Raw genomic sequence first — 25,018 nt, 5'->3', positions numbered from 1 at the left:
AGCACAAAGCAGATTCAGAGCCTTCTTTTGCTAGGAAAATAAGTACTCTAAATCCTCGAGATTTACACATCCTACTACTGCCAGAAAAGACCTGTGCCCCGTCTTCAACTTAGACACCAAGCTCTGATCTGCTCTGCGTGCAGCTCTGCAAATTCAGGTTATAAATGCATAATTGCATTCACTATTATTAAACCTAATAAAACTCGGACGTCACGAACTGCATGAAGGTCACCAAAATGCCCAAGCCTGAACAGATCCAGAGTATAATAAAACAAAATAAGAAGTTGAAGAGGTGGGGGACGGGCGCTGCCTCCACTTTTTTCTTTCCCTTCCCGACACAGCCCCTAGCGCTCCCAACACCCGCCCGTGCGACCCCCGCCCGCGGCGGCTCCGCATCTCCGTCGGGCGGGGCCGGGCCGGGCCGGGCCGGGCCGTACCTGGGCCGGCCCCTCCCCGCCTCCGCCGCCGCTACAAAAGCGGCCGCAGGAGCGCCCGGCGCGGCTGCTGCGCTCGCTGTGCCCGTGCCCGGCGCGGAGCCTCCGCGGCCAGCGGGAGCCGGAGCCTCGCCGGGCCCCGCGCATGGGGGGCTGCCCCCGGACATGCCCTCCTCGCCGCTCGGCTTCGCTCTGCTGCTGCTGGCGGCCGCGGGAAGGTCGCTCCCGGTGAGGCGGGTGAGTGCCTGCGCTGGTGCCGCCGCTGCCCCGGCTGGCCGGGCGCCCTCGGGGCTCCCGCGGGGGCTGCGCTGCTGCCGCGGCTCCGGGAGCGCCCCGAAGAGGAGTCAGAAGTTTTAAAGCCGCCACTTTTTGGGCGCCCCCGCCGGCACTTTTAGCACAAGCGGCGGCCGGCGGGGCCGGGGCCGGGGAGCGCTCCGTGCGCGGCCCCGCCGGGGGCTCGGCGGGCGGGCGGGGGCTCAGGGCCAGCGGAGTGGAGCAAGGAAGCGGAGATGCTGCTGCTGCGAGGGTATTGCCCTGGAGGTAATGCTCCCCCCGGCACCCACAGGAAATAACACGCGTGTCTGTAATGGCAAACAGGCGTAGTGCCGTGGGAAAACCAGAGCGGGGTCCTGGAGGGGTTTGTAGGGTCGGCTGTGACACAGCGTTGAGGGTGGGAAAGCAAAATATAATCTGTGTGAAAAGCAAGAGCAGGCAGTGGGGGAAAGGGAAAGGGCCACGGAAAGGATGGTGGACAGAGAAGGTTGGCTGTGGTTTGGTGAGCTGGGGACAGCGAAGCAAGAGAGACTGATGGGGGGATGGAGGTTACAGCGTTGGGGTGGCAGCAGGAAGCTGTTGCTATAGGGAGAGCAAGGATGGGTTCAAAGCTGGCATTGTGGGCTGCAGAGGTCAAGGAAAGGACAATGTATCTGCTGGTGGACCAAATACACTGTCCAGTTTCTTTCCAGTTGCTAAAAGCTTTTGGGGTTACAGACTTCTACAATACAGCACTAAGAGGATCTGTTTAATACCAAACTGGGTGTAAGCCTGTAGGGTTGTCTAAGTCTAACACATTGGGTTTTCTTGGTGGGTTTGTTTTACAAGCTATCTGCTTCAGGCCCTTAAAGGTGCAACAGGCACAATTTGCCGTAGGAAAAATTCCGATTCGTTGTTAAGACAATCAAACACTGAAACACGGGCCCTGAGAGGCTGGGGAGCTTCCATCTGTGGAGGTATTTGGTATTTGACAGGCTAAATCCCTGAGCTACTTGAGCTTTGACCACAGAGCAAACTAATAGTGGAGCTGCCAGCAGTAGAGAATCAAAGTGAAATATGTTTCTGAGCCAAGGGGCCTTCTTTACCTGGATGAGGAACTGGGAGCAGGTGAGAAGAAAGAGGCTTCCATGGCCTCAACACTGTAACTTCAGTCTTGCAGTAAAACAAGTACTATTATAGCCTTTTCTGACACTAGAGGGTCTTATCTGACAACTTCTCTAGAACAGTGATTGTGTTTGTTGTATGCTGAAAAACTGAATGAAGTACTCTGCTCAGTCATAAGTGTACAAAAGTATGAGACTTGGGCTATCTGAATTATTTTCTGAGGTTCAGTTCAAAATAGTGTTAAAGGTGATATTTAAAGGCAGCTGAAAATAGCACTGCACAGTCAATAGCAGGTAGTAAAATCTGTGAAAGACGGGTGTGAGAGGAAGGCAGAACGAAGTGATACAGAGTTGAGGGAAGAATAATTTTATTGGTGCTCTGACTAATGTTTTACTTCGACTTTCTCTCCCCTCACCCCCTCAAACAAGTGAGGAAGAGAAGAGGAAGAAGAGAAAGCTGAGAATGTACGTAGAAGGAAGAAGAATTTTAGTCTGGAGTTTTTATCTGAGGTGGTGCCGCTTACATGCCATCACCTTAAATGCAGGGTGATGGGTAATTCCTATGTCTAGATCTTCCCAGCATTGGGGGGGCAAAAATGACCAAGGGCTGGTAGCACACGGCTGCATTGCAGAATCTCGTTCGTAATGACAAGCTTGTGTCCTTTCTCTGTTTGGCCTTGAGCAGTGATGCCCTGCTGCTGAGAGAGCTGACGGGCAGCTGGCCACTGGTTCACTGCCATCGAGCCCTCTCTTGGATTTGGATTTCAGATCCTGCTTTTCTGTGTAGTACTTTTGCTCAAAGGTTTGATAAAATAATTTCGAATAAGTAGTTTAAATGCCAGTGAAGACCAGGAAGGAGCTGTGCCACAGCTGTGATTTGGGGGGGTCCTGTTCTTCAAACTACCCCTGCTTTTGTTTTTGAGTCTCAATGGAAATAATAGAGGTGGTCTGGGTAGAAGTAGGAACAGATTAATTCAGTGGAAAGGTTAGAGATATTTTGCTCTCCTCACCTCTTATTTCTGAAGTTCTCTGGGATGGGAATAGAAAAACAGGCAGGTAAATATCAACATTGAGTGTGGGGGTGTGTGTGTTCCTGGTGCTCTCAGTTGCTATTTTGTTACTGAGGCTTATTTAGATACAGCAGTTCTCCCAATCAACAGCAGGACTTTGTTGGGTTGCAGATGGTAGGGGCACGTATAGTTAGTTTCTGCTACTTGCTCACCCTTGTGAAACCTGCCGTGGCTGCATCCTAGTTCTGCGTGCAGCATCTGCTTCTTTAACCATGGGTGTGTAGGATTGGATGTTTCTCTGCAGAAGGCTGGTTTTGAATCTTGATGAGCTTTGAGGAAAAGGTGCAGTGTGAGGGGGGCAGTTTTAAATGCCTTGTTAGTCTGCTGTACTCTGCCCTTCAGGGCATTAGGTCCCCAAAATGTTTATGTGCCCCAGCCTAGGCTTGCAGGACCATGCCTATTTTGACTTCTTGTCTTCTGTTACACGCCCTAACACTGAGAAAACTGAACTATGGTTCCTGACTACCAGTGTCCTGTAGATCTGTGCCCTTTAGAAGTCTTTAGGGTGGGAAAATGACTGTAGATAGAATTTGTCCGATAAATAGAAAAAGAAGTGAATCTGTAAACTAGTGACACCTTGCAGAAGTGAGGATGGTGAGTTGGACTGCATCTTGGTTAGTTGGATAACCAAGGGGTTATTTTTACACCAACTGGGTAAAAATCCCTCCATTAGTGTTTTAGCTGGAGGTTCTGAGTTACTCCTTTTCTCCGTTTTCTGCTCCCAAAAGCTTCACAGAATTGTTTTTTGGTCTTTTTTTTTTTTGTTGCCCGCACTTTGAAAATCAAAATATGCTAGACCCGTATCTGCAGCACATACTGGCAGAGGTATAGAAAGCAGAGGAGGAAAGGGTGGACAAGGTCTGACACTGGGCCATCTTGCTGTAGTTATTATTCAGGGATACTTGGCTGGCTTGTTGGTAATGGGCTGCTTTCCCAGGAGTATGGCCAGGTTCTTAAAAACTTCGTATTTGTAGGCTGTTTAAGTTCATTACTATATTATTATGGTGTAAAGTTAAATTAGATGATTGTATTCTATAATTAAATGTGAATTAAACTGCTATCCCAAGTGACTAAAACCTTTATGTATTCATAAAATAATGTGGGGGTTTTCTTGTTTGTTAGAAAACTCTGATTTTTCTGGAAACTTTATAAAGCTAGTTACAGTGTGTGTGCTATAAAGCCAGATGGCCTAACATAGCAAATCTGACTATTCAAATTAATAGTCTACTTTTTACAATATCACAAACATAACTGTATTGTGGGTGTGGTGGGGAAGACGCATGGCATGCCAGGCTTAAGGAGCCTAGGACAAGAACATGTAGTGTCAGGACAAGGGGAAATGGCTTCAGGCTGCAAGAGACTAATTTTAGGTTAGATGGTAGAAAGAAATTTTTTACTGTGAGGGTATTGAGGCACTGGAACAGGCCCAGAGAAGTTGGGGATGTCCCATCCCTGTCAGTGCTCAAGGCCAAGCTGGATGGGGCTTTGAGCAGCCTGGTCTAGTGGAAGGTGTCCCTGCCCACGGCAGAGGGGTTGGAACTAGGTGGTCTTTAAAATCTCTTCCAACCCAGGCTGTTCCATGGTTCTGTGATCTCCAAGGGCCAAAGGAAAGGACTGTATTTCACACAACAAAACAATGACTTGGCCCTTGGCATTGTTTAAAAGCTCTGATGTCTGTTCCAGGAAAGTTTAAGTTAGTGAAACAGTTCTTAAATGCTTGCCTCTGTTTCTGTAGCTGTGACTGCACCACCATCACTTCCCCACCCCCTAATCTAGGAGGCAGTCTGAGAGTTTGAACAGAAGTATTTGAGGAAAAGCGTAGGCAGATGTGGCTGGTCTTGGAAGGACAGATATTATGGCTGTACAAGCACACATAGCTCTCCTTTGTGAGAAGAACTGGTTTTCTCAAAGTGAGATGGAAGTCATGGAGCTTGCAAAACTAAACCTCCTGCACTCTGAAAGCTGTGGCTCTATAGCTGAAGTAAAGTTCAGTGAAACTGTGCCTGATATACAGAACATAAACAGTTGTCTGCCTTCTGTCAGATTTTTAAAGGTATTGTATCATATCCTGTTTCTGCGAGCCTGTGTAAATAGGGCTTTAATTTGCCGCATTGATTGATTGCCAGTTACTTGAGAGGACACACCAGGAGCTGTTATCTCTGAAATCATAGGGCCTTAGCGAGTTTTTGGCTTGGAAATAGTCCTTTTCAAAACTGATTGTCTCCTTCTGCAGTGCTGTAGGGAAATGAAATCTGTTACCATCTTCTTTCATGAACGGGTTTTGCGTTTCTATGATAAACCAGAGTATGTACTGCCACCAAGGCTGCCTGCTCAAGTTTCCTTGTGCAGTACATCAGTTCTATTAGTTTGTGTCTTAACAAAAGTGAGCGTACACAATAGCTGGTATATCTCAGTTTTGAAAAAAAAATTGTCAGCCAAGTAGATAAGAGACCTTTTATTTAAGCTCTACAATGTTGTGAACCCAAATTAAAACATCAGGCAGAAACTCATTTCATTAAATAAAACTTCCTAACCTAGCTACTGAGAAAAGACCGAGTTTATTGCTTGCATCCAATGCTTCCCATTAGAAGATGAATAGGGTAAGCTGTACCTAGAGATCTCTTGCTTGCCAAATAGAAGGTAACCCCTTAAAATGTCATAGTTTCATATGCAGCAAATTTGAACTTGTGAAGGGTGAAAAAAAGTTTGGTGGTGCTGGCTGTTCTTTGATGCCTCGTTTTGTTCAGTGTTGGAAACTGGTATTTATGAATTTCAGCCACACTAGGCTATGATTGCTGCATTCCAGTGATCCCTTGCCTTGGTGTGAATGTGGAGGAGCTTAGGAAATACATGTTGATCTTCACATGCAGGAGGAACTCCCAAAAAAGTTGCAGCAGCACCATGATCTGTGGTTTGTGAGCACAAACATGAAAAGCCCACTGCTTCCACTGCTGAAGGAATGTGGGTGAATCTACTCTTACTGCCAGGAGATGAACCCCTGCAAATGGACTCCCTGCAGTTTGACTGGGACTTCAGGAAACCTTAAAGACAGTGTTCCAGGGATACAGTGTGGCATATCTTTGTGGAGGGAAATGTGATTAGATTTCTACCAGTTGTCCTCTTCTTAATCTTTGTGGTCTTGTCTTCCCAAAGAGACTAACAACTGCCCCTGCCTCTGATGTATGTGAATGAATTGATACAGGTTGCTGAAGTGGGGCCATGACAACATGAATAGCTTTTTCCCAAATGTTTACATGAACCCTTGGGAGCAGCCCCTACCCCAAGGTCAAATATGGCTCCTTAATAAATAGCCATATTCCTTCTTAGTCTCATAAGTATTGCAGTTATTGTATAGAGAAAACTGGGGCTTAATTGAATTGAATGAACAAAAATATGGTAACTGTGTAGAGGAAATTGTAGTTTAGACATGTGAAAAAAAACAATTTCCTTCAGCTGGTCATTTTACTGAGTACATTTTATTGCTGTTTCACCATAACTGATTGTTAATAGATTTCTGTCTTAGTGTAGTCTGGTATTGACTGCTATTTTTCTTGCAATTGATTGCATTTCATTGTTAGTTCGCCTTCTCGCCATCTTTTTCCTCCATTGTTTTATGCTGGCTTTTCGAATTACCATATTTTTGTCTTGTGCTCATCTGTTCATTGAGCTCATCTGCATTCACCGGTTCTGTTCTTGCCTTGTCCCACTTGTGCACGTGCCCTGCCACTCTCCCAGTGCCTTCTCTAATAATCTCAGGACAATTTTTGAAACTTGCATTCTATTATTGATAGATAGATACTGTTCTACCTATGTGCTCTCTGTTGCGCTGTTCAAGTTCAGGAAAGGAAACCTGCTTTCTTGTTGTGCCTTGGAAGCAGCTAAAAAGTTGGGACCTTTAGCAGAAGAGCCATTTTTCATGTGTGAAACTATGAGTCCTTTGAGCACAGCTTAGAAGTTTGTGACTCTTCTGGTGTCCTGCCTTTTTCCACTACCTTCTGGATCTTTAGAGAGCAAGTGAGCATGAGTTAGCTTGTCATCTAAATTTTGTTGCAACTGGGGCATATCTGCTCACATCTTACTGTTGTTCAGGCTCATTTTTCCCTATCCCTTCTGTAAAACTGCACTGCTTCTCTCCTTCTCCCCACCTCCCCAGCTGCCCCTTCTCCCCATGAAGCAGTTTCTTTGTTAGATTTAACGAGTTTAGGGCAAACAGGAAGGGGGATGTGGGGTGTGTATATGGGCTCATCTGCATAGGACATTCTCTGAAGTCTTGTTCTTTTTTAAGACTTTCATTTCTGATTAGGGTGCTTTGGTAGCTCCTCTGACATCTGCAGTTCTGGTGCTGCTCAGTACATCAGTCTGGAAGGTGAATCACACTGAAAGGCCTGGTATCAGGTAAACCAAAACACTTGTGTGAGCAGCCTGAGGGAGAGCAGTGCTGTCCTATGAATCCTTCCCTAAATGGGAAGAATGGTGACCACTGAGGCTTTTGCGTTGAGTGTGTCTCTGGCGCAGGGCGGAAGCGTATGGAACTCTCCCCTTACACTACAGCATGTGTTTTTGGTAGCAGGAGTAGGCTGAGACTTGCTGTTATGTGTGGACAAGCCAAAAGCAGGTGAGAAGTTCAGCTGCCAGAAGAGCCCTCCCAGCTTAGGGTGGGCATTTCTCTGATGCCTTGAAAGGCAGTCCAGCTACCTGTGAGCACAATGTGTGTGCTGAAACAAGTGGAGGAATGGATGTCAAGTTTACCTTGATGTCTGCCAAGCACTCAAGAGATGTACAAAAGTCATTCCAATGAAATGGGTATCTGCCTTTTAAAACCAGGTTGTTTCTTGATCTGTAGTATTAATCTTCCTTCTCCTCTGAGTTCTGCAAACAGTAAACTTTTGCGTATTATAGGAAACAACTGCTGTATTCTTTCTTTTGCCAATATTCCTACTCCCATTCTGCTCCATAGGTATCAGCCCTGCTCATGTTGTGACCATATTCACCTTTATGTATTATTTCATTGTGAAAACTGAATTTTTTTTGCATAAACCATATTCCAGTTGTTCAATTGCAGCTCAATTTCTTTACAACTGAGTTTCAGAGAGTTTTTCTTACATAATCAGACTGAGGCAAATTTTGCATATGCTCCTCTCTTTTAACAATTCAGTCTTTCTTGACATCTGAAAGAAGCCCTTATAAAATAAGTAATTGGACTTCATGACAATATAGGGTGTGACTGGGGGACATAAAGGGCAGATGACGACAAGTAGGTGACTTGTCAACTGCAGCAATGGGGCCACAGTTCTCTAAGAACCTTATAGAGTAAATGAATCAGAGGATTACCTTATTACCTTTGATGGGTGTCAAAGCCTGTGACCACCTTCAAAAAAACCCAAACAAACCCAAGCAACCTTGAAGATCACTTCTAAAACAGAACTGAACTTCTAAGGCATTCTAGAACATCTCTTTTTTAATTTGATGTTTGCTGTGACTGTATAAGGCATTAGGAGGATAGTAGGTGTGGGGCATGGTATGTCCCTGAAATTGCAAAGGTCTTATCACTAAGTCGTCAATGTTTTTCAAGATGACATAGTCAGCTTTTAATGGAGAGCAGAAAGGACAAAGGGTTTGTGCTCAGTTAGATGGGGTGACTGTTTTTTAACTCACTTGTTACATTTGAGGTCATGTATGCACAAAGCATATAGGAAAACATATGATGTTCATGTTAAGAGGATTCTTGGTGGATGTGGCTTTATACATTGTTCTGTGCTGCAGTTCGTCTCTAAAGCCCCAAGGCTGGGGAAGGTTTGGAGACATTAGAATAACTTTCTCTTGACTTCTGTGTAGTATCCTCCTGTAATATTTGTCTCTTTCCTGGCTTTTCATTGAGCGGATGATAAATCCTAGGCACAGTGTGCCATGTGTATTGTCAGCAACCCAGCAGGTGTTTTTGCTCTCTCCTGTAAAGGAGACTGTCTTTGAACTATAGGAGGTAAAAGTAATGGCAGAAGACTCTCTCCCTTTGGGTGTTTGCTGCTTCTGCAGGTGCCTGGTAGAAATTCTGAAGTACAGGCTTAGTGTAACTACTAAGCTGCAGTGTGAAAAAGTAGTTCTTGTCACCTTTCGGATCTTCTGGGGGAGACTGATGTGCTTGGTACCTGCAGTCCTCTCACAAGATTCATTTCCTGATGTGCACAGGCTCCTGGCAGTGCAGTAGCCTCTTCATAGATCTTCTTCAGGATAGAAATTTATAATTTTGTTTCTCCTCTGACATGTCTAGAGTGTTGTACAGAAGCTACTGAAGAGTTGGTCTAAGTTGTTTTGATATGTAGAAAGGGCTGGGTGTACAGAAGCATTGAGAAGTATCAGGTGTCTTACTTTGTCAGATTGGAGGGGGAAAACCAGGAAACTCAATCAGCTTGCTTTACAGGTTATAGAATGTTCTAGTCAACAACTACTTTATGAAATTATTCATTTATTCATCCCAATGTCATCTTTGTGTTGTTCAGGCCCAGAGTTGCACCTTGAGAACTGGAATAGGGTGGCAAAGTACCTGTCATGTTTCCAAAGTCCAGAAACATGTTGCTTTTATGGCTGGCTGTGACTTCTCTGCAGACTAATCATTGTGCTGAAGAGGTCTGAACATAGAAACATTTTGTGTCTTTCAAAGGGAGTGAGAATGTAAGTGTCAGTGCTTGAATTTTTCACTCTGCTTCAGTATGTGAAATTGAATGGCAAGCATGAAGTGTGAGGGAAGCACCAATATCTAGGAGGGTTAACAGCCTATCTCCTATGCCCCAAAATCATCAGAGGTGCTACTGCTGTTGTGTAAGGAGCCAGACCCTGTAAAGCACTTACCCTTCGTCCTAAGTCACCTCCAGAAGGATATTGGTAGAGCTGTGGATGGGTTATAAATAAGATATACAGCTGTGTATCACTAGATCAGTGATAATCGCTTATGTCAGTCTCCATCTTCCTCCTTTGGTCCTATTCCTCCCAAATAAAATTGTTCTACTGTACAAAGCTTGTTATGCAGAATGAATTAAGCTTTTAGTTTTTATCCCTTGGGGTGGGAAAATTAAAGGTGTAGTATTTGGTCTAAATTATTTGAAATAGCAGTTGGTCTTTACTTTTGTCAGCCACTGTGATGCTCTCTAATATACTGCCCTTTTCATTACCATTTCTTAATGAAGACAAATTCATCAAGTACCATTTGAAATGCATCATCCTAAGAATAACAAAAAGATCCCATTCCTTTTAAACTCAGCGACATGCAGGCAGAGTACACTCTGGAAGGGGAAAAAAAGAGAAGACAGGATGCTATTATGTGCTGTTTACAGTGACACTGTTATAAACTGCACACAAATAAATTAAGATGTGTTTGCAGTGCACTTCTTTCAAAAAGCCCTAAATCCTTAATATGTATGACCTCTCGAAATGAAATACAGAGCATCACAGATGGCATGGATGGCTTTTAGATATAAAGGTAGTCAGAAACATCCTGTTCAAACAGTATTTCAGAAAGTGAAATTCCAACGCATTTATTGTTGTGATAGATGTGCTTTGAGCCTAGATGTTGGCAATCCTACTTATTAGATAAATTGAGTAAAAGTTGACACAGGAAACTTGAAAAAAAACTGCATTCAGTTGCAGTCAGCTTTGCTCCCTATGGACTTCCAAGGGGCAGAAATTTTATCTTTTAATTAACTATAGGTATTTAGAGGAGAAACTTGTACTAGATGAAAACTGTAGAATAATAATTCTATAACTATTCAGTATGCTCTGTATTTGTTCATTGCTCTTTGGGGATTAAGACACCTGATGGTAATGAATTAGGCTATTAAAGCTTTGTAAAATAAAACTGATTTTATTACTAATAAGATGTAATGATAAAGGAATGTTAGCTTAATAGTTTGAACTCTTAACTTAATGGCCTTGCAATAGTACAGATGGTACAAATTTGTTTCCTACAAATTTCAGGAAACAAAGCTGAAGTTGGAAACTGCATTTCTTGATTTCTTACTTGTTTTGATACCTGAATGATATTGGAACCACAGAATGGCTGAGGTTGGAAGGAACCTCTGGAGAGAATCTGGTTCAACCTTCTTGCTCAAGCAGGGCCACTTATTTATTTGTGTAAGGTAATGTTAATGCCAGTGGGTCATGAGCTGTCAGAGCTCTGTGTTTCCTGATCTGTTTTCCTAATGTTGCTTATGCTAAATGATTGGTGGGTCATCCTATAATGGTTGAATTATGCTTTTGTCTTGTTCCTTGCTCCTGCCTTCTTTTGCACTCTGCCACCATTGATCCATCTTAATTAGCTATAAACTGAATTTACTGTGGTATTTCACCAATCCAGGCTTTTTTTTTTTGAGATGAAAGCTCTAATAAGTCTCTGTCCAGTAGACTTAAAATCACCTTGGATTGGGCTCAAATAGACCTTTACAAGACCACATCAACAATTAAACACTGAGTAAGAAGATAGGCAAATGAGTACATAGATTAATCTCTTCCCCTACATATTAATTCTAGAGGAAGTTCTTTTATTAGTAGACTGTAAATTTTCTGTAAAAGAAGCCTTGTGTTAGTGCAGCTTTGACTTCTGCTTGGTTTTTGCAAAAGGGTGTCACAGATTTTCCAAATGTGAGCAGCAGTCTCAGCTTTGGACCTTTACTGTGATCTTCCAGGATGCTCTTTCTCTTCCTAGAAGGATAATAGAGAGGGGTTTTGGAGTGGGTTTTTTTCATTTATTTGTTTTGTCTTGAGGGGTGTGTGTGGTGTCTTGCAGGGAAAATGTTTGAAAACCCAGTCAGAATAAAATGCTTTTTAACAGAAAATTCATTCCTGTGTCAGAATGAGTGGGGAAGTATGTGCTTCCAGCTGCAGGAAGTAGCTGGGGTCCTCTTTGGGGACAGGACTTAAACTTCTTTACATGAGGAAAGGAGAATGTGGGGAGCAAGCTGTCCAGCTTGTTGCTGTAGTAATCATGGTTAGTCTGAGCAGTCAAGGGAGAGGTGCCATCCAAGACAGTGGTTATTGGTGACAAGGAATTTGCCTAACTGTAACTTCGGGCTCACTCATAAGTTTTATTTTTAGCTGATATGGTGTTTGTGCTTTCAAATAAAGCCTTTCTTCCAGAACTAGATAATGGAATAGTCAGGTGAGAAAAGTGGTGTCTCAAGATTTGTGTTAAATGTCTTTGTAGTCCCTCATCAAGTCTGGTGGAACATCTTGTAGTTGATGATGAGAAATGTCCTGATTTGGGCCTTGGGAAAGTGTTTCCTTTTTTCTTTAACTATCTTGCATGTAAAGATTTACATTTTCAGACTTCTATTATCTTGCTCTCTTCATTTTAGGGACATTGAGTCAGGTGAGTAACATTCCTGTGGTTTTATAATACTAATTATTGGGTAGGGAAATGGATTGCTGTGTTGCCTTACATTTTGCATAGGAAGTAGGAGCTGTTGTCACTCTTGCTATTGGAAGTGTGTGTGGAGATAATCTATTTGGTAAGATGATTCCTTCCAAATACCCGTTATGGGGAAGGAGTAGTTGTGCTTTCTTCTCTCTGCACATAATTCACCAATCCTGTGTGTTTGAATACTAATATGATGGGAAGGATCTGTAATAGCTACAGGAAGCAGTAGAGGACAAACTGCTTTTTATATTGAGTTGAGGTTGAAGGACTGTTTGTCTGAAAATGTTCTCAGTTCCTGCATAATGGATTACTGGTGGAGAAGGGGTTACAGCTGCACAAAAGAGATCTTCATCAATGAGACTGTGTGTAGTATTAAACACTGTATTCCTCAGAGCCAGACACTTAATAACAAACCAAGCTGTCAGTCGGTGCTACACATGCTACTGAGGGAGCTTGAAGGCTGTAATATTGGGAGAACAGAGCTAATGTAAACATCATTTATAGTTCATGAGGTTAACTTTCTACTTGCTCAAGCTTTCAATGATTAGTTTCTTTCATGTCTATGTTTTGTATTGCCTGTTGCATATGGAGTTCTGAGGTTCAGCAGCTTGGTTCACAACTTGGCTTTAAGCTTTGCTGTGTTGTGTCTTTCCTCTGTTGTCTTTGAAAATACTCTATAGTTTTTCTTTGACAGAAGGACTTACAGTTCTCTTTAATCATGACTTTGCCATTATAGCTGAGATGCTTAGCATAATGCTTAACTAAAGCCTTAAAGAAAATTCACCTTTTGAGTAATTCATTAATATGGCTGTACTGTATGGGGAAGGAGAGAGAGCTTTGTACTGACAGATCAAGAAGAAACTGAATTTCCACTTAATGTGCTAGAAAGAACTTGGATAAAAATTCTGAATTCCAAATATTTTCTCTTATCCCCAAACAACATCTGATATGGTGATCTTTATGCTGATGGTACTTTATGGCCTCTGGAGTTTTTTGGTTTGTTTTTAATTTATAGCTCTTCTTATTCTTCCCTCTTTCTTCTTTTTGGTCATGCTGGAAATATTTGGAGCAAAACCAAATTGTGGAAAAAACAGATTTATTATATTGTTCAAAGTATCTGTATCCTGCTCAATGGACAGCTGGGATCAGCACAGAAGAAAAGTGTTAGGTGAAAGACAGCATGGGCAGCAGACTATGTCACTGGGAAATGAGAAGATAATTTCATAGCAAATTTTGTAGGAAGCTTGGAACACTGTCAAGTATGGGATGACAGGCAGCCGACATGGAAATATTCAACTTTCACTCCCATTGAGATCTAAATGCTTTGTGCTTATTTTGCAATGCTTATCTTTTATTTAGTTTTATGATCCAAATTGTAAGATAAACTATTTGAACAATTGGGAATGGAGAGTGTCAGCTTACTTTGGTCTTGACTAAATCATTTTCTCTTTAGCTGCCTTTTCCCTCTCATCTGTCTTTTCCTCCACCCTGGCGCCTTCTTAAGTTTTTGACCATTTCTGGTCCAAGGAATCTGACAAGAGAAATGTTCTGTGGGTTAGTGTCCTTTCCATTAAAAGTTCTGGTAGAAACAAAGCAGACAAGCTGGCCTGTCTGCTGTGTGTTTGTCTGCTTGCTCAAGCTGCTCATCTAGTGGGCCCCTCTAGGGAGCGTGTCCCAGCTCTGGCCAATGTTGTCTTCCTGTCCTCCATGTAGTGAGTTACTGCCTTTTTTGGCTGTGTTGTTTCCTCCCTTGAATTCCATGAAATGGATACTTCTGAGCAACTTCAGTTAAGATGGAGACTTTTGGAAAGTTCCTGCCCCCTCCACTTTTTTATGTAGTGATATATAAACCTGCAGAGATTCTGGGATCACCTGGAACCTCACTATATTGTAGTGATGAGCATTTGTTTCTTTTGTTTTTGAAAAGCCAATAAAAATGTCCTTATGTCTATTTTTTTCCGTCTTTTTTAAACACTGTATATCTGAATGATCTATCATTTTGGAGACAGGAATTGTAAAGGATTTAACCTCACTGTTGCTCATGTCAATAACTGGAGACTGTTGTATAAAAGGTATTGCAGGAGGTTTTTATGCACAAGGACTTACTGCATCTGAATAAATTCTGGTTGCCAGAAAGGAGGAGGATGCATCTTAGTGACCTGAACATAAGCTGTTCCTGCTGGTTGTTAGAACACAAGGGTTTCTGTTTCTGCCATTTCCATTTGACCTTTCCTTTCTTTTCTGACTTAATACTTTTAATTCTACCTGGGTAATAAGTGTTTTTACTTATATAGTGATGTTTGAGCAGAAGTTTCACATTCAGAGGCTTATTTACCTATTTTAAATCTAAGTGTTCCAGTGAACTTTCTGCTGTCATAATCTACAATGCTAAAGCAAAAAAGATGCCTGAGGTGAAAAAGGAACTGTTGTCTGCAGTACAGCAGTGTGCTACTTTGGTAGCTGCAAGGAACAGATGTATATTTTTGGGCAAGGTGTTCAGGCATGAAAGTTTTTACCAATCTCTAAAAGCAGATGTGATCTACAGCCCTGATACTGCAGCACTTCCATCTACAGCTTTTGACTTTTTTACCCAATTAATTCCTTCAAACTGGAAAAGTAGAAAAAAGAATGTAAGGTACCATCTGCAACTGCAAAGCTGAAAGAGTAAAAATTGCGTGAAAGGAAAACATTATCATATAAAAAGCACAAATATTTTTAACTTCAAGGAGATAGTGATGCTGATAGTGTCCCCAGTACCTCCAGCTCTGCAGATGTCTTCTCAGAACATAAACCATTCTGGTAAGAAATGGAAGTGTTGGCTAAAATAACTCCAGCAGTTCTGTATAAGGGAAAGGTAAGAAAGCTGATGGCAACAAATACAACAGTTTCAGAAATGCTAGTGAAGATAAAACTGTCTAACAAGTCTGCATAATCTGAGGCTAAAGGAAAACTGGCTCCCTTATCAGAAACCAGCTTAGTGGCAGTGGGGTGGAGGAGCCTGGACTCTGCTCTGCAGGGCTCCACAGCAGTGTGGTGATACATAATGGTAGCAGTCTATGAAAAATTCAATTTCTATTTGCTTTTGCTAGTAACTCTTAACTGTTTAATCTGATATACATCTGTTTTGTGAAAAGACTGAAAAGTTATTGAACCTCATAAATATTAACCAACTTGGGAAAATTGAGTCAGATACAATTTTTATTACTTCAGGTCCATCTTATTAATTAATTTTATTAATTAGAACTGTTGTGACATACTTCATGTTTTGCAAGGTAGTTACTTTTAAGCCAAGTCATTTGTATGGTTAATTTAACTCAGACCGAAATAAGTGAAGAATTTGATACTGTGGGCTGTAAACCACAGTAGCAGCTAGCCTGAGAGTGCAGTGAATTCTTGGTCACTTGGAGTCTTCAAGTCAAGATTAGGTCTGTTTCTGCAGGGGATTTTCTGGTCAAGCTGGCATGTGTGAGATGGGTGCAGCAGTTGGTGGGAGGGTCTAGAAGGTGCTATTTGAGAAATTGATGAGTTTACCACGAGTCCTGTGGCCTCAAGGTTACTGTGGTTGCAAAAGGTGAAAAATCACAAGCCTTATGGTAGGGAGTGTAGAGGAGGAAAAATTAGGGGCTGGTTCTCCAATTCTTGAAGTCCTTAAGTCTGTGCTTCTTTTGAATAACACATTTCACTCCTAGCATAACACTTTGGTACTGGTAATTAATTTTATGTGCTATGTAGGATTTTACTTACTACTCACTTCTAACATGGTGGATAACTAAGATAGTTTTTATGTCTCACTGGGAGCTGTGCTGTGCTTGTTTCTGCTTCACAGCAACACTTAGCCTGTCAAATATTTTTCCTGTTTAATTTTTCCTCTGAGAGTAAGGCTGTTTGGCTTGCAGTACTGATGGTGTGAGTGCATCATAAGGCATAAGGAGACAAGGGGAGTGAGGCGTGGGGGAGAAAATCACCACCTTTCTCTGGGCAAAGAGAAACCACTGCTTTCAACAGTGGTGCTGGTTTATGCTGCTTTAAATGCTGATAGTTACACTATAAGATGACCCAGTACTTCAAAAGTACATTTTAAGGGTGAACTGAGATGAAAACATAAGTTTTGCAGAGCAGGTTCACTTAGAGGGAAAACTTTTCCTCTGAAAATACATGTCAAGCCAAGCCTCTGCTATTTGAATTTCTAAGTTTTTTCTCTAGTATCTTCTCTGTGAATGTATTCTGTTCCTGCAAGTGCTGTTTGATTTAAGGTTAGTGTCAGATGGGAAAACATGTAGCTCTGAAACTACTAACATGGAATGAGTTTAATTCCTTTAAGCGACCTATCCATTTTCAGCTTTATTACTGCATGGTCACTGCTTCTCTGTGCTGTTAAAATTGGAGCTGGGTGGAGGGGAAGCTTTGTGCACAGTTTCACCTTCCTCAAAAGGAGTAATTTTTAGACTTGACTGGAGGGATGCCTCTCTCTTTTGTGTTTCCATTTGTCCAGCTTACTTGAAGCTCTCTACATGGTTTGTTTTTTTTTTTTTTTTTTTTTTGCTTGTCTTACCAAGCTGCTTCTCCCTTGCAATTTATCCTGTCTGTTGCTTTCTGAAAACCAGTGTGCTTACTGCTTGAACAGCAATCTTCCTCTGCTGCTCGCTTTCCCCTTTATTTTGAAGGTGTCCCCAAGGAAAAGTGGCAAGAAATGGAAGTCCCATCAGCTTTAACACCAACACAATTGCAGTTCACATCTATACCTTAAACCACAATTCTCTTTAGCTGCATATACCTTGGGGAGAGTAAGGGAAGGAAAGAAGGATTGAGGTGGAGGCAGGCTGATATCTGTGGAGAGTTATGACTGTCTTTCAATCTGGCTGCACAGCAGACCTGCTGGACAGGCTATGCTGTCTGACTGAAGTGAAGAAGTAAGATCCAGCCCCAGGGCTGGTGGGGATCATGCATGGAGCGAATACACTGATTTCCCATGTATTGAGAAAATGGTCTAATGAGATCCCCATTGGTGAAAATCAAAGCGTTCTAGAAGTGGCCTGAAGATGGGGTAGGGATAAACTTTTGAAAAAATAAAAGTTAGGTCTTGCCTCAGAGTTCCTCTCTTCTGCTACTGTTTGGGGACAGAATCATTGTAGCTTGTGAGATTGTCTTGCAGAACTAATGCATGGATCCTTTGCTACTGATTAAGCTGTAGCCAGGGATTCTGGCACCGACTGCACAAGAAGGACTGCATATTAGTATTTGGTATGCATGCTTAATGCAGCAGACTGGAGGAATAACCTGAGCTGATTGCTGTAGCAAGAGGGTGGTTCATGAGTTGCTTTGCAGTCCTAGAGTAAGGAAAGTCTGTGATTCAACTTGACCTGTCTGTACTTCTGTAGTCAGCTCCCTGGCTCAGAGGGATTGCAGGAAAGAGAAGTAAATCTCTTCTGGATGAATTTGTCAAGTACTTTTACTTTTTTAGGATTTGGAAGGCAAACAGATGACGTCTGGAGAATGAGCTTTGCTGGCGGAACTTCTCCTGTATGCTCGGCTCTCAAATGTGTTGTAACTGAGGATGAAAGCCCTGGCCATTTGTAAAGGTGCTACACATAACTGCCTTGGCAGGGACAAGCCATACAGCAGATAATTCGGATAGTGAACCTTGAGCCACAGTGTCAATGAGCTTCTGAGGGAGTTAATTTGCATTTGTTAAAACCGAAATAAACTGCTACCCTCAACTAGGACTGGTAAAAACAGTACAGATTTGATTGCATTCTGCTCTGGCAATCTCTAAACAGTAGTAGATGCAGAACCTATGAAATTGTAAACTGAAGTTTTTGGGTTTGTGTGTGGTGTTGTTTCTTAAATAGCTTTCTGGTGATTGTTTTTCTATTGAGTAATTTTTTTAACTGGAGAACTCTGTTTACAAATAAAAAAGTGTAGATGGGAGTTCTTTCAATGAGAAAAAGGTTTGTGAAGATTAGTGTGTCTGATTTATTTGGTTGGTTTTTCTTTTCTTCTTGTTGAGCTGGTTGCATTGATGAGATGACAGATTGGTGGCCAGGCTTGCAGTGCTACAGGATTTGTGATCTTGGAAAAACTAGCTATGCTTTGTACCACAGCTCTTTGAGAAGGGTGACTGTTAAATAGTAATTTGAAAACTTGGGGGAGCTTAACTCTGTTGGGATGTTTTGGTATGGAAAGTGGAAAGATTTAGAGTTTTTCCTGCTTAGTGAAAATACAGATTATTTACAATGAAGTGATGTTCATATGTTTTTCTGTGGTAACTTTTTTTAACTTGGACACTCAAATGTTGCAATTCCATGGCTCTGTGGAGCTGCCAGCTCAGTCTGTCCCTCTGCTCAGCCAGCACTGGGACTGTCCAGTTGCTGGCTGGTACAGAGAAACCAATGAGTTATAAGCATAAGATAAAGATCCTTTTAAATGCTCTTGGTTCAGTATGTCCTAAAGAACCAGCTTAAATAACTGCATTGTAAACCTCAGCAAGAGGAGACAGAAGTCCGGCTTTGACAGATGTTCTTTGCCTTTTTTTTTTGCTCGAGCAGCTTAGAGATGAGTCAGTTGCCCAAATGTAGGCATCTAGAGCTGCTCAAAATTTTTACAGTATTCAAGACCCTGTATGGGACTAATTGATATGATGCAGGATATAGGGGAATCCTGTACCTCTCTGTAGGTGTGGCATGAGACAACATGAGGGACACATCTATGTTAAAGGGAACTATAGGTACCTATGATCTGGCATCTGAATTCCATCCTAAACCTCCTCAGCTTTTTCCAGCTGTATATATCCCTCATTTTTCCTCTATTCTGTTTGATAGTACATGATTGTGATGCCCTTCAGGGGTCTGTGCTGGGACCAGTAATTTAGATATCTTTATTAGTGGATGTAGTGGGATTGAGTAAGTTTGGCAAGTTTGAGGTGGCACTAAGCTGAGTGTACGGTTGGTGCACTGGAGAGAAGGGGTGCCATCCAGAGGGACCTTGACAGGCTTGAGAAGTGGGCCCATGTTCAACAAGGCCAAGTGTGAGGTCCTGCACCTGATCAAGAAAATTGTCAGTATCCATACAGGCTTGGTGAAAATGGATTGAGAGCAGCCTTGCAGATAAGGACTTCAAGGGTGCTGGTGGATGAGAGGCTGGACATGAGCTGGCAGTGTGCACTCAGAGCCCAGAAACCCAATGGTATCCTGGGCTGCATCCAAACCAGTGTGGCCAGCAGGGTGAGGGAAGGGGTTCTTTCCCTGCTGTTTTTGTGAGATCCCGCCTAGAGTGCTGCATCCAGCTCTGGAGTCTCCAGCAAATGAAAGAAATAGACCTGTTAGACTGGGTCTGCAAGAGGGCTGTGGAAGTTATCTGAGACTTCTACACAGAAAGCCTGTGAGCCCTCAGATAGTTCAGCCCAGTGGAGAGAATGTTCTGAGACCTTATGTTGGCCTTTCAATACTTAAATGGGACTTGTAAGAAAGATGGAGAGAGTCTTTTTACCAGGGCTTATAATGTCGTAGGAAAAGATTTTAAACTACAGCGGGGTAGAATAATAGAAAGAAGAAATTTGTATGAGAGTTAGTATGGTGAACCACTGGAACAGGTTGCTCAAAGAAGTTGTGTGTGTCCCATCCCTGGAAGTGTTCAAGGCCAAGCTAGATGGAGCTCTGAGCAACCTATGTGAAAGATGTCCCTGACTACAGCAGGGATATTAGAACCAGATGATCTTTAAATGTCTTTCCACCCAAATTCTATGATTCTGTGTTACTAATGAATGAAGTGCTGAGTTGCTCTTCCAGTAGCCTAGGCTGAATTTTGTTTCTAGACCCGTGAGTGTATTTGTGAAGTTCTGCTCCCATTTTCAGCTTTATAGCTTCTGCTCCTCCAGTAGCACTCTTCAACTCTGCCTTTGTTCATTCCTTGATGTTTCTAGAGCTATATCTTGTATATCTCTCTAAAAATGCATGCTAAACTATTATGTTTTGCCTGCTCTGTTGTGCAACTGCATCAATAACAGTCCTCTGCTAAAGAGCACTTCAGAAAGCATGTGTCTAGATTTGCAATGCACAGTAAAATTTCCTTGTATCATAATGTAATTCTCATGAGTGCTGTATGCTATCTCCCAGTAAAATTGTTGGATTGCTTTCCTCTCTCCAAGAGTTTGTGAGTTATAGTTGCTTTTGAATTTTGCATTTTTCTTCGGTCCCTCTGTATAGTTGCTCAGTAATTTTCCTCTGGCATTTTTGAGTGGCTCATCCTTGACAGGAACACTTACCAGAATGGATGAAAGACATTGTAATGAAAATAACATTTTCTGGTAACAGCTACTGCCAATCTAAATGTGTACCTGCCTCAACAGTGAGCATATGGATTCATGGGTCCTACAGTCACCAAAGACAAAAATCTTTCCAGCTTTGGAAAGTTCTTCATGGGACAAAAGAACTCTGCAGGTAACTGTTCTTGTCCCAGGTCTGTCCATCACTGAAGACAGAAACAATAGAAACTTGAACACTATAAACACAGGTTGGCACCACATTTTCAGACTATCTTACTTGACCTACATGAATATGATTTTATTTATTTATTTCTCTAGGTGATGCTAAATTTTGTAGCATGCTGAAATATTGGGCTTTACTTTATTCCCTTTATTTTGAAACTGTATACTGTGCAAGTTGATTTAGGTCTTTAAAAGTTTGCTTTGACATCTCTGTCTCTGAATGCCAAATACTTTGTCTTGATCCAGAAAATTACAGGGCCAGGAGGAATTTTTCTCATTGAGATGCACCTTGTCAAAACAAAATTTTCAGGGTTGGGAAAACTGGTTATTTTCAAAGCACAAATGAAAGATCCCAGGACAGACCTGGAGTGTTTGGTCCTGGAATGGAAACCCTTGTGGTTAGGGCTGACCTCTCCTGCCTGCTCAGACAGTTCATGTATTTGGACTGATTGGTGGAACAATCAGTCAGCTGAACTGGGAGCTCCCTGTGCAGAAGAACCAAGAAATAGGAGTATGCCTCAAATCAGTTTTAGTTTTGTTCTTTAAAATTACTTATCTGAGGTTCTGTGCAGAAGCATTCTGCATTTTTAGACCTTTAGGAGATGCCTGTGCTTATTCTTTTTTCCTTAATCTAGTAAGAGCAGGTCTTAAGAATGGAGGGGGTGGGAGATAGGAATGGGGTGGTTCTGGTAAGTGCCCTTAAAGGTGCCTTACAGGCTGATGTAGGATGGAGCCCAGCCAAACCTTACTTCCTTAGCTGTGCAGGTGTATAAAAGAGAAAAGAATAAGGTAGGAAGTCCAGGATGAGGGACTGTGTGGGGCAGTGGTCTTTTTCAGATGAGAGGGAGAGAGGAATGCTGAGATTCAGCCACTGGTTTAAAACAAACAAAAAGAACAACAGCAACAAACACCACCAAAAAAAGAGAAGAATCTGGGCTAAGCAGATCTGAAGAGGCAGACAGAGGAAAGTCTCTTCTGTGTGTTGATCCTATGTGTCTAATAAGTGCTTCCTCTTGCAGCTGAGAGTTCAAAAACTTGATGTCATGGAACTAGAAGTCAGTGACAGAACAGAGGGCTTTCCATGCTTGGACAGATGGTGAAACACTGTTCTCAAGATTTGCCTTTATCAAAGTCCTGAGACTTTCTGTTTTTCTTCAAGGACTTAAAAGTACTAAGCTGCTGCAGCCCAAGGGCAAGAACAGCTGGCAGGTGTCGTCAGGGAGTTTCTCCCTGAATTCAGTAGCTCCTTTTGAGGGAACCCATTTTTTGCTTTTCACTAGCAAGGAGGATGCTGAAAGATTTCTTTTTCTGATGCTCCTGAGCTTCTGAAATAATTGGTTCATTAGTAACTAAGAAACAGAAGCATTTACAGGAAAAGCTCCTAGAAGCTGGCTTCCCTCTGAAAGATAAGTTGTTTTGATCCTGTTTGTTTTTTCTGAAGGGCGAGGAATTTGTACAGAGTGATCCAACCACTGATGAAATATCTTGTGAAATATGAGTTGGGAAGCATAATTAATATTATATCATCTGATCAGTCAAGCAGCCCTACAGAAGGGACTGAGAGTAATGACTTTATCTCAGATGGTCACTTAGTGTTGCATAATGTCAAATGACTACATTAAACTTGATACTGGGCAATGTGGGAAGAGAATGTGATAAATACAGAAATCTAGGGAATGTCAGTCCTGAAGTATGATCTAATTTATGATCTCTTTGAAAGGGTACCTTAATGATACTTCTTTTGAATTATCTATAGTAGACATAATTTTTTGATGTACCTTCTCCTCCTTTGGCATAGCTTCAGTTCTTAAAGGAGAACTGGACTGTGAGGTGTTGCACATAATGGATTTAGATCAATTTGTTACACAGAAGTTGAACTAAGTAGTTACAAAATTGGGTTGAATATCATCTCTTTGGGAGAATGAGGGTTGAGCAATAAAGCCTTCTCCCACACTAACACCCTTCCAGAATGTCTTTGGGTCTTCAAGAAGCATTGTACTTGAAGGACTGATCCTCTACAGAATTGTTTTATCATGGGGTGAACAGTGAGTCAAAGAACTCCGTTAATACCAAGTTCAGTACAGTATGTTTCAGTAAAGCTTTGGATACTGTCTCTCATGGGATCCTTCTGGACGAAATGTCCAGCACAAAACTGGATAAACACATATGCAATGGGTGAGCAACTGGTCCCCTGGTCGGGCACAAAGGGCTACAGGGAATGGGCTGGCATCCAGCTGGGGACCTGGCATTAGAGGGGTTCTGCAGGGATCCTTGGCCTGTTGTTCTTCACCATCTTCAAAAACAACTTGGACACAGGACTGGAAGGGATACTAAGCAGTTTGCAGACAGTACAAAACTGGGAGGAGCTGTTGACTCTCTTGAAGTCAGAGAGACCTCAAGGAATGAGAGGGCTGGGCAACCATGTGTAGTTCAACAAGGGAAAGTGCTGCATTCTGCACCTGGAATGGGAATACCCTGGATGTAGGGGACAGACTGGGGAATGAGATGCTTTAAAGCAGTAGCACAGAAAGGAACCTGGGGCTCCTGGTTGAGAGCAAGCTGAAGATGAGTCGGCAGTGCCCCAGGAGCCAGGAGGGCCAAGCATGTCCTGTGAGCATCAGGCACAGCATCACCAGCCAGACAAGAGAGGGCATTGCCCGCTCTGCTCTATTGATGCAAACCTATAGTTTATATTACCTAAGTGATGATTTTTTAACATCTGTATTATACCAGAAAAAATGTTATGAGTCAGAATGAGCATAAGGCTTGTAATGTGAAATCTTCACCTATTTTGGACTTAGTTGCTGTGCTGATCCTGAGAATAGTCTTGAAATAGTGTCTGCCTTTGGGCTTTTCAAGAAAGGGCTATGAAGTTTAAGAGTAACTCACCACTGCCCTTCTGAGCTAAAAGGCAGTAAATATAATCTGAATCCTGCTCTCACGAGGTAGATATCCCAGCATTACTATCCAAGGGAAGAATACTAAGGTTGTGCCAAATTGTTGTTCAGTGCCAGGTTGTTTGCTTTTGAAGATTAAGATTAGCAATTTGGAGGTTCCAGTGGTTGTAATGTTTCATGTGAGCCTTTAGCAGCAAGGTAAAGTCTTGCTTTGTTATCCAGAAATACTAAAAACAAGAAAAAGTTGTGGCATAAGTGGTCCTGTTTAAAAACAGACAAGCAAAGACACGAAATATAAATGTAAGGAGGAATTTCTCATTCTGTTGCATGTGAGACATTATATGAGATGGTGGGAGAAGAGAGAAGATAATCCCAGGGGTTACCAGTTGCCTCTGAAGCTCTGAGAACTCTCCTTTCCACTTTAATTCCATTTCATGGTACATTTTCTCTGGAGGCTTTATACCGTGTGTGCTCAGATTTCACTGTACTAGAATATTGCTTTTGTGGCATTGATCACTTTGGATCTGTGTGGATGCTGCATTTTGTTTCAGCAGGAATAGTTTTAAAGATGTTGAAAATTGATTTAAATGCTTACTCTTACAGCAGGCCCTGTGAGGACAAATGATGGCTATAGAAAGGGGCTTTCCTAGGAGGGTGATAAGGATTTGTAAAAAATTCTGACTTCACATTGTTAAATGTGCTAATTTGGAGTGTGCTCACTAGAGATTAATTGCACTTAATTGTATACACATACTGAGAGGCTCACAGTCTCTGTCCTCTTGACTGTCCTAATTTTTCTTCATTTGTTTCATGCTCCTTAAGCTGCACTGTCACTCACCTCCTTCATGCCTTTTAGCTTTTCCACCTTAACCAGTCAGCTGTGTTTCCATCTTCTCCTCTGCTATCCTTCTGTGATATATTTTCACCACAGCAAAACTACTGCTGTTTTTCCACCCATGGTTAAATATAATAGGAAAAAATAACCCCGACTAAACCTGCAAGTACATGCTTTCAGCAATGAAAACAGTTCTGAGTTTAACCAAGCTATGCATTTTCCATATGCTCCAAATTTTAGGTACTGACCCAGGAACCTTGGCCTTGTATACTTTCATTTAGTGCTTTTTTGCAGAAGGCTTTAAATAACTTCTCAAGAAAATACAGTCTCTCATATTTGAATATCTACACACATGGTAAATCTGTGGCACTGTGTAACTTGTGATTCTTGTTCCTGTGGACCATAAGCTCTGAGAAATAGAAAGTAGCATGTATTAAAATCAAGTTGAAGTCAATTTGTCAGATAACAAACCACAGAATTTAGCTGAATCACAGTGAACTGTTGCACAGAGAGAACAA

The 25,018-nt window shown here is 42.1% G+C and overlaps 1 protein-coding gene across 2 annotated transcripts in view; it reads left to right on the top strand.

Moving 5' to 3' along the window:
• Nucleotides 1-548: 548 nt before the first annotated feature.
• The window catches only part of GLP1R (glucagon like peptide 1 receptor), an 83,825-nt gene continuing 59,355 nt past the window's right edge, over nt 549-25,018 (top strand). Inside the window, exon 1 of one of the 2 annotated variants that reach the window (XM_064414555.1) lies at nt 549-671. In XM_064414555.1, coding sequence (XP_064270625.1) covers nt 600-671 — 72 coding nt within the window. In that variant the 5' untranslated portion in view covers nt 549-599. The remainder of the gene's footprint in view (nt 672-25,018) is intronic. The other variant, XM_064414553.1, reaches the window with a different exon arrangement.

This window comes from Passer domesticus, chromosome 3 (assembly GCF_036417665.1).
Source record: "Passer domesticus isolate bPasDom1 chromosome 3, bPasDom1.hap1, whole genome shotgun sequence".
Classification (NCBI taxonomy): Eukaryota; Metazoa; Chordata; class Aves; order Passeriformes; family Passeridae; genus Passer; species Passer domesticus.
Note: the sequence above shows the minus strand (reverse complement) of the source record. Positions and strands in the feature narration are given on the sequence as shown.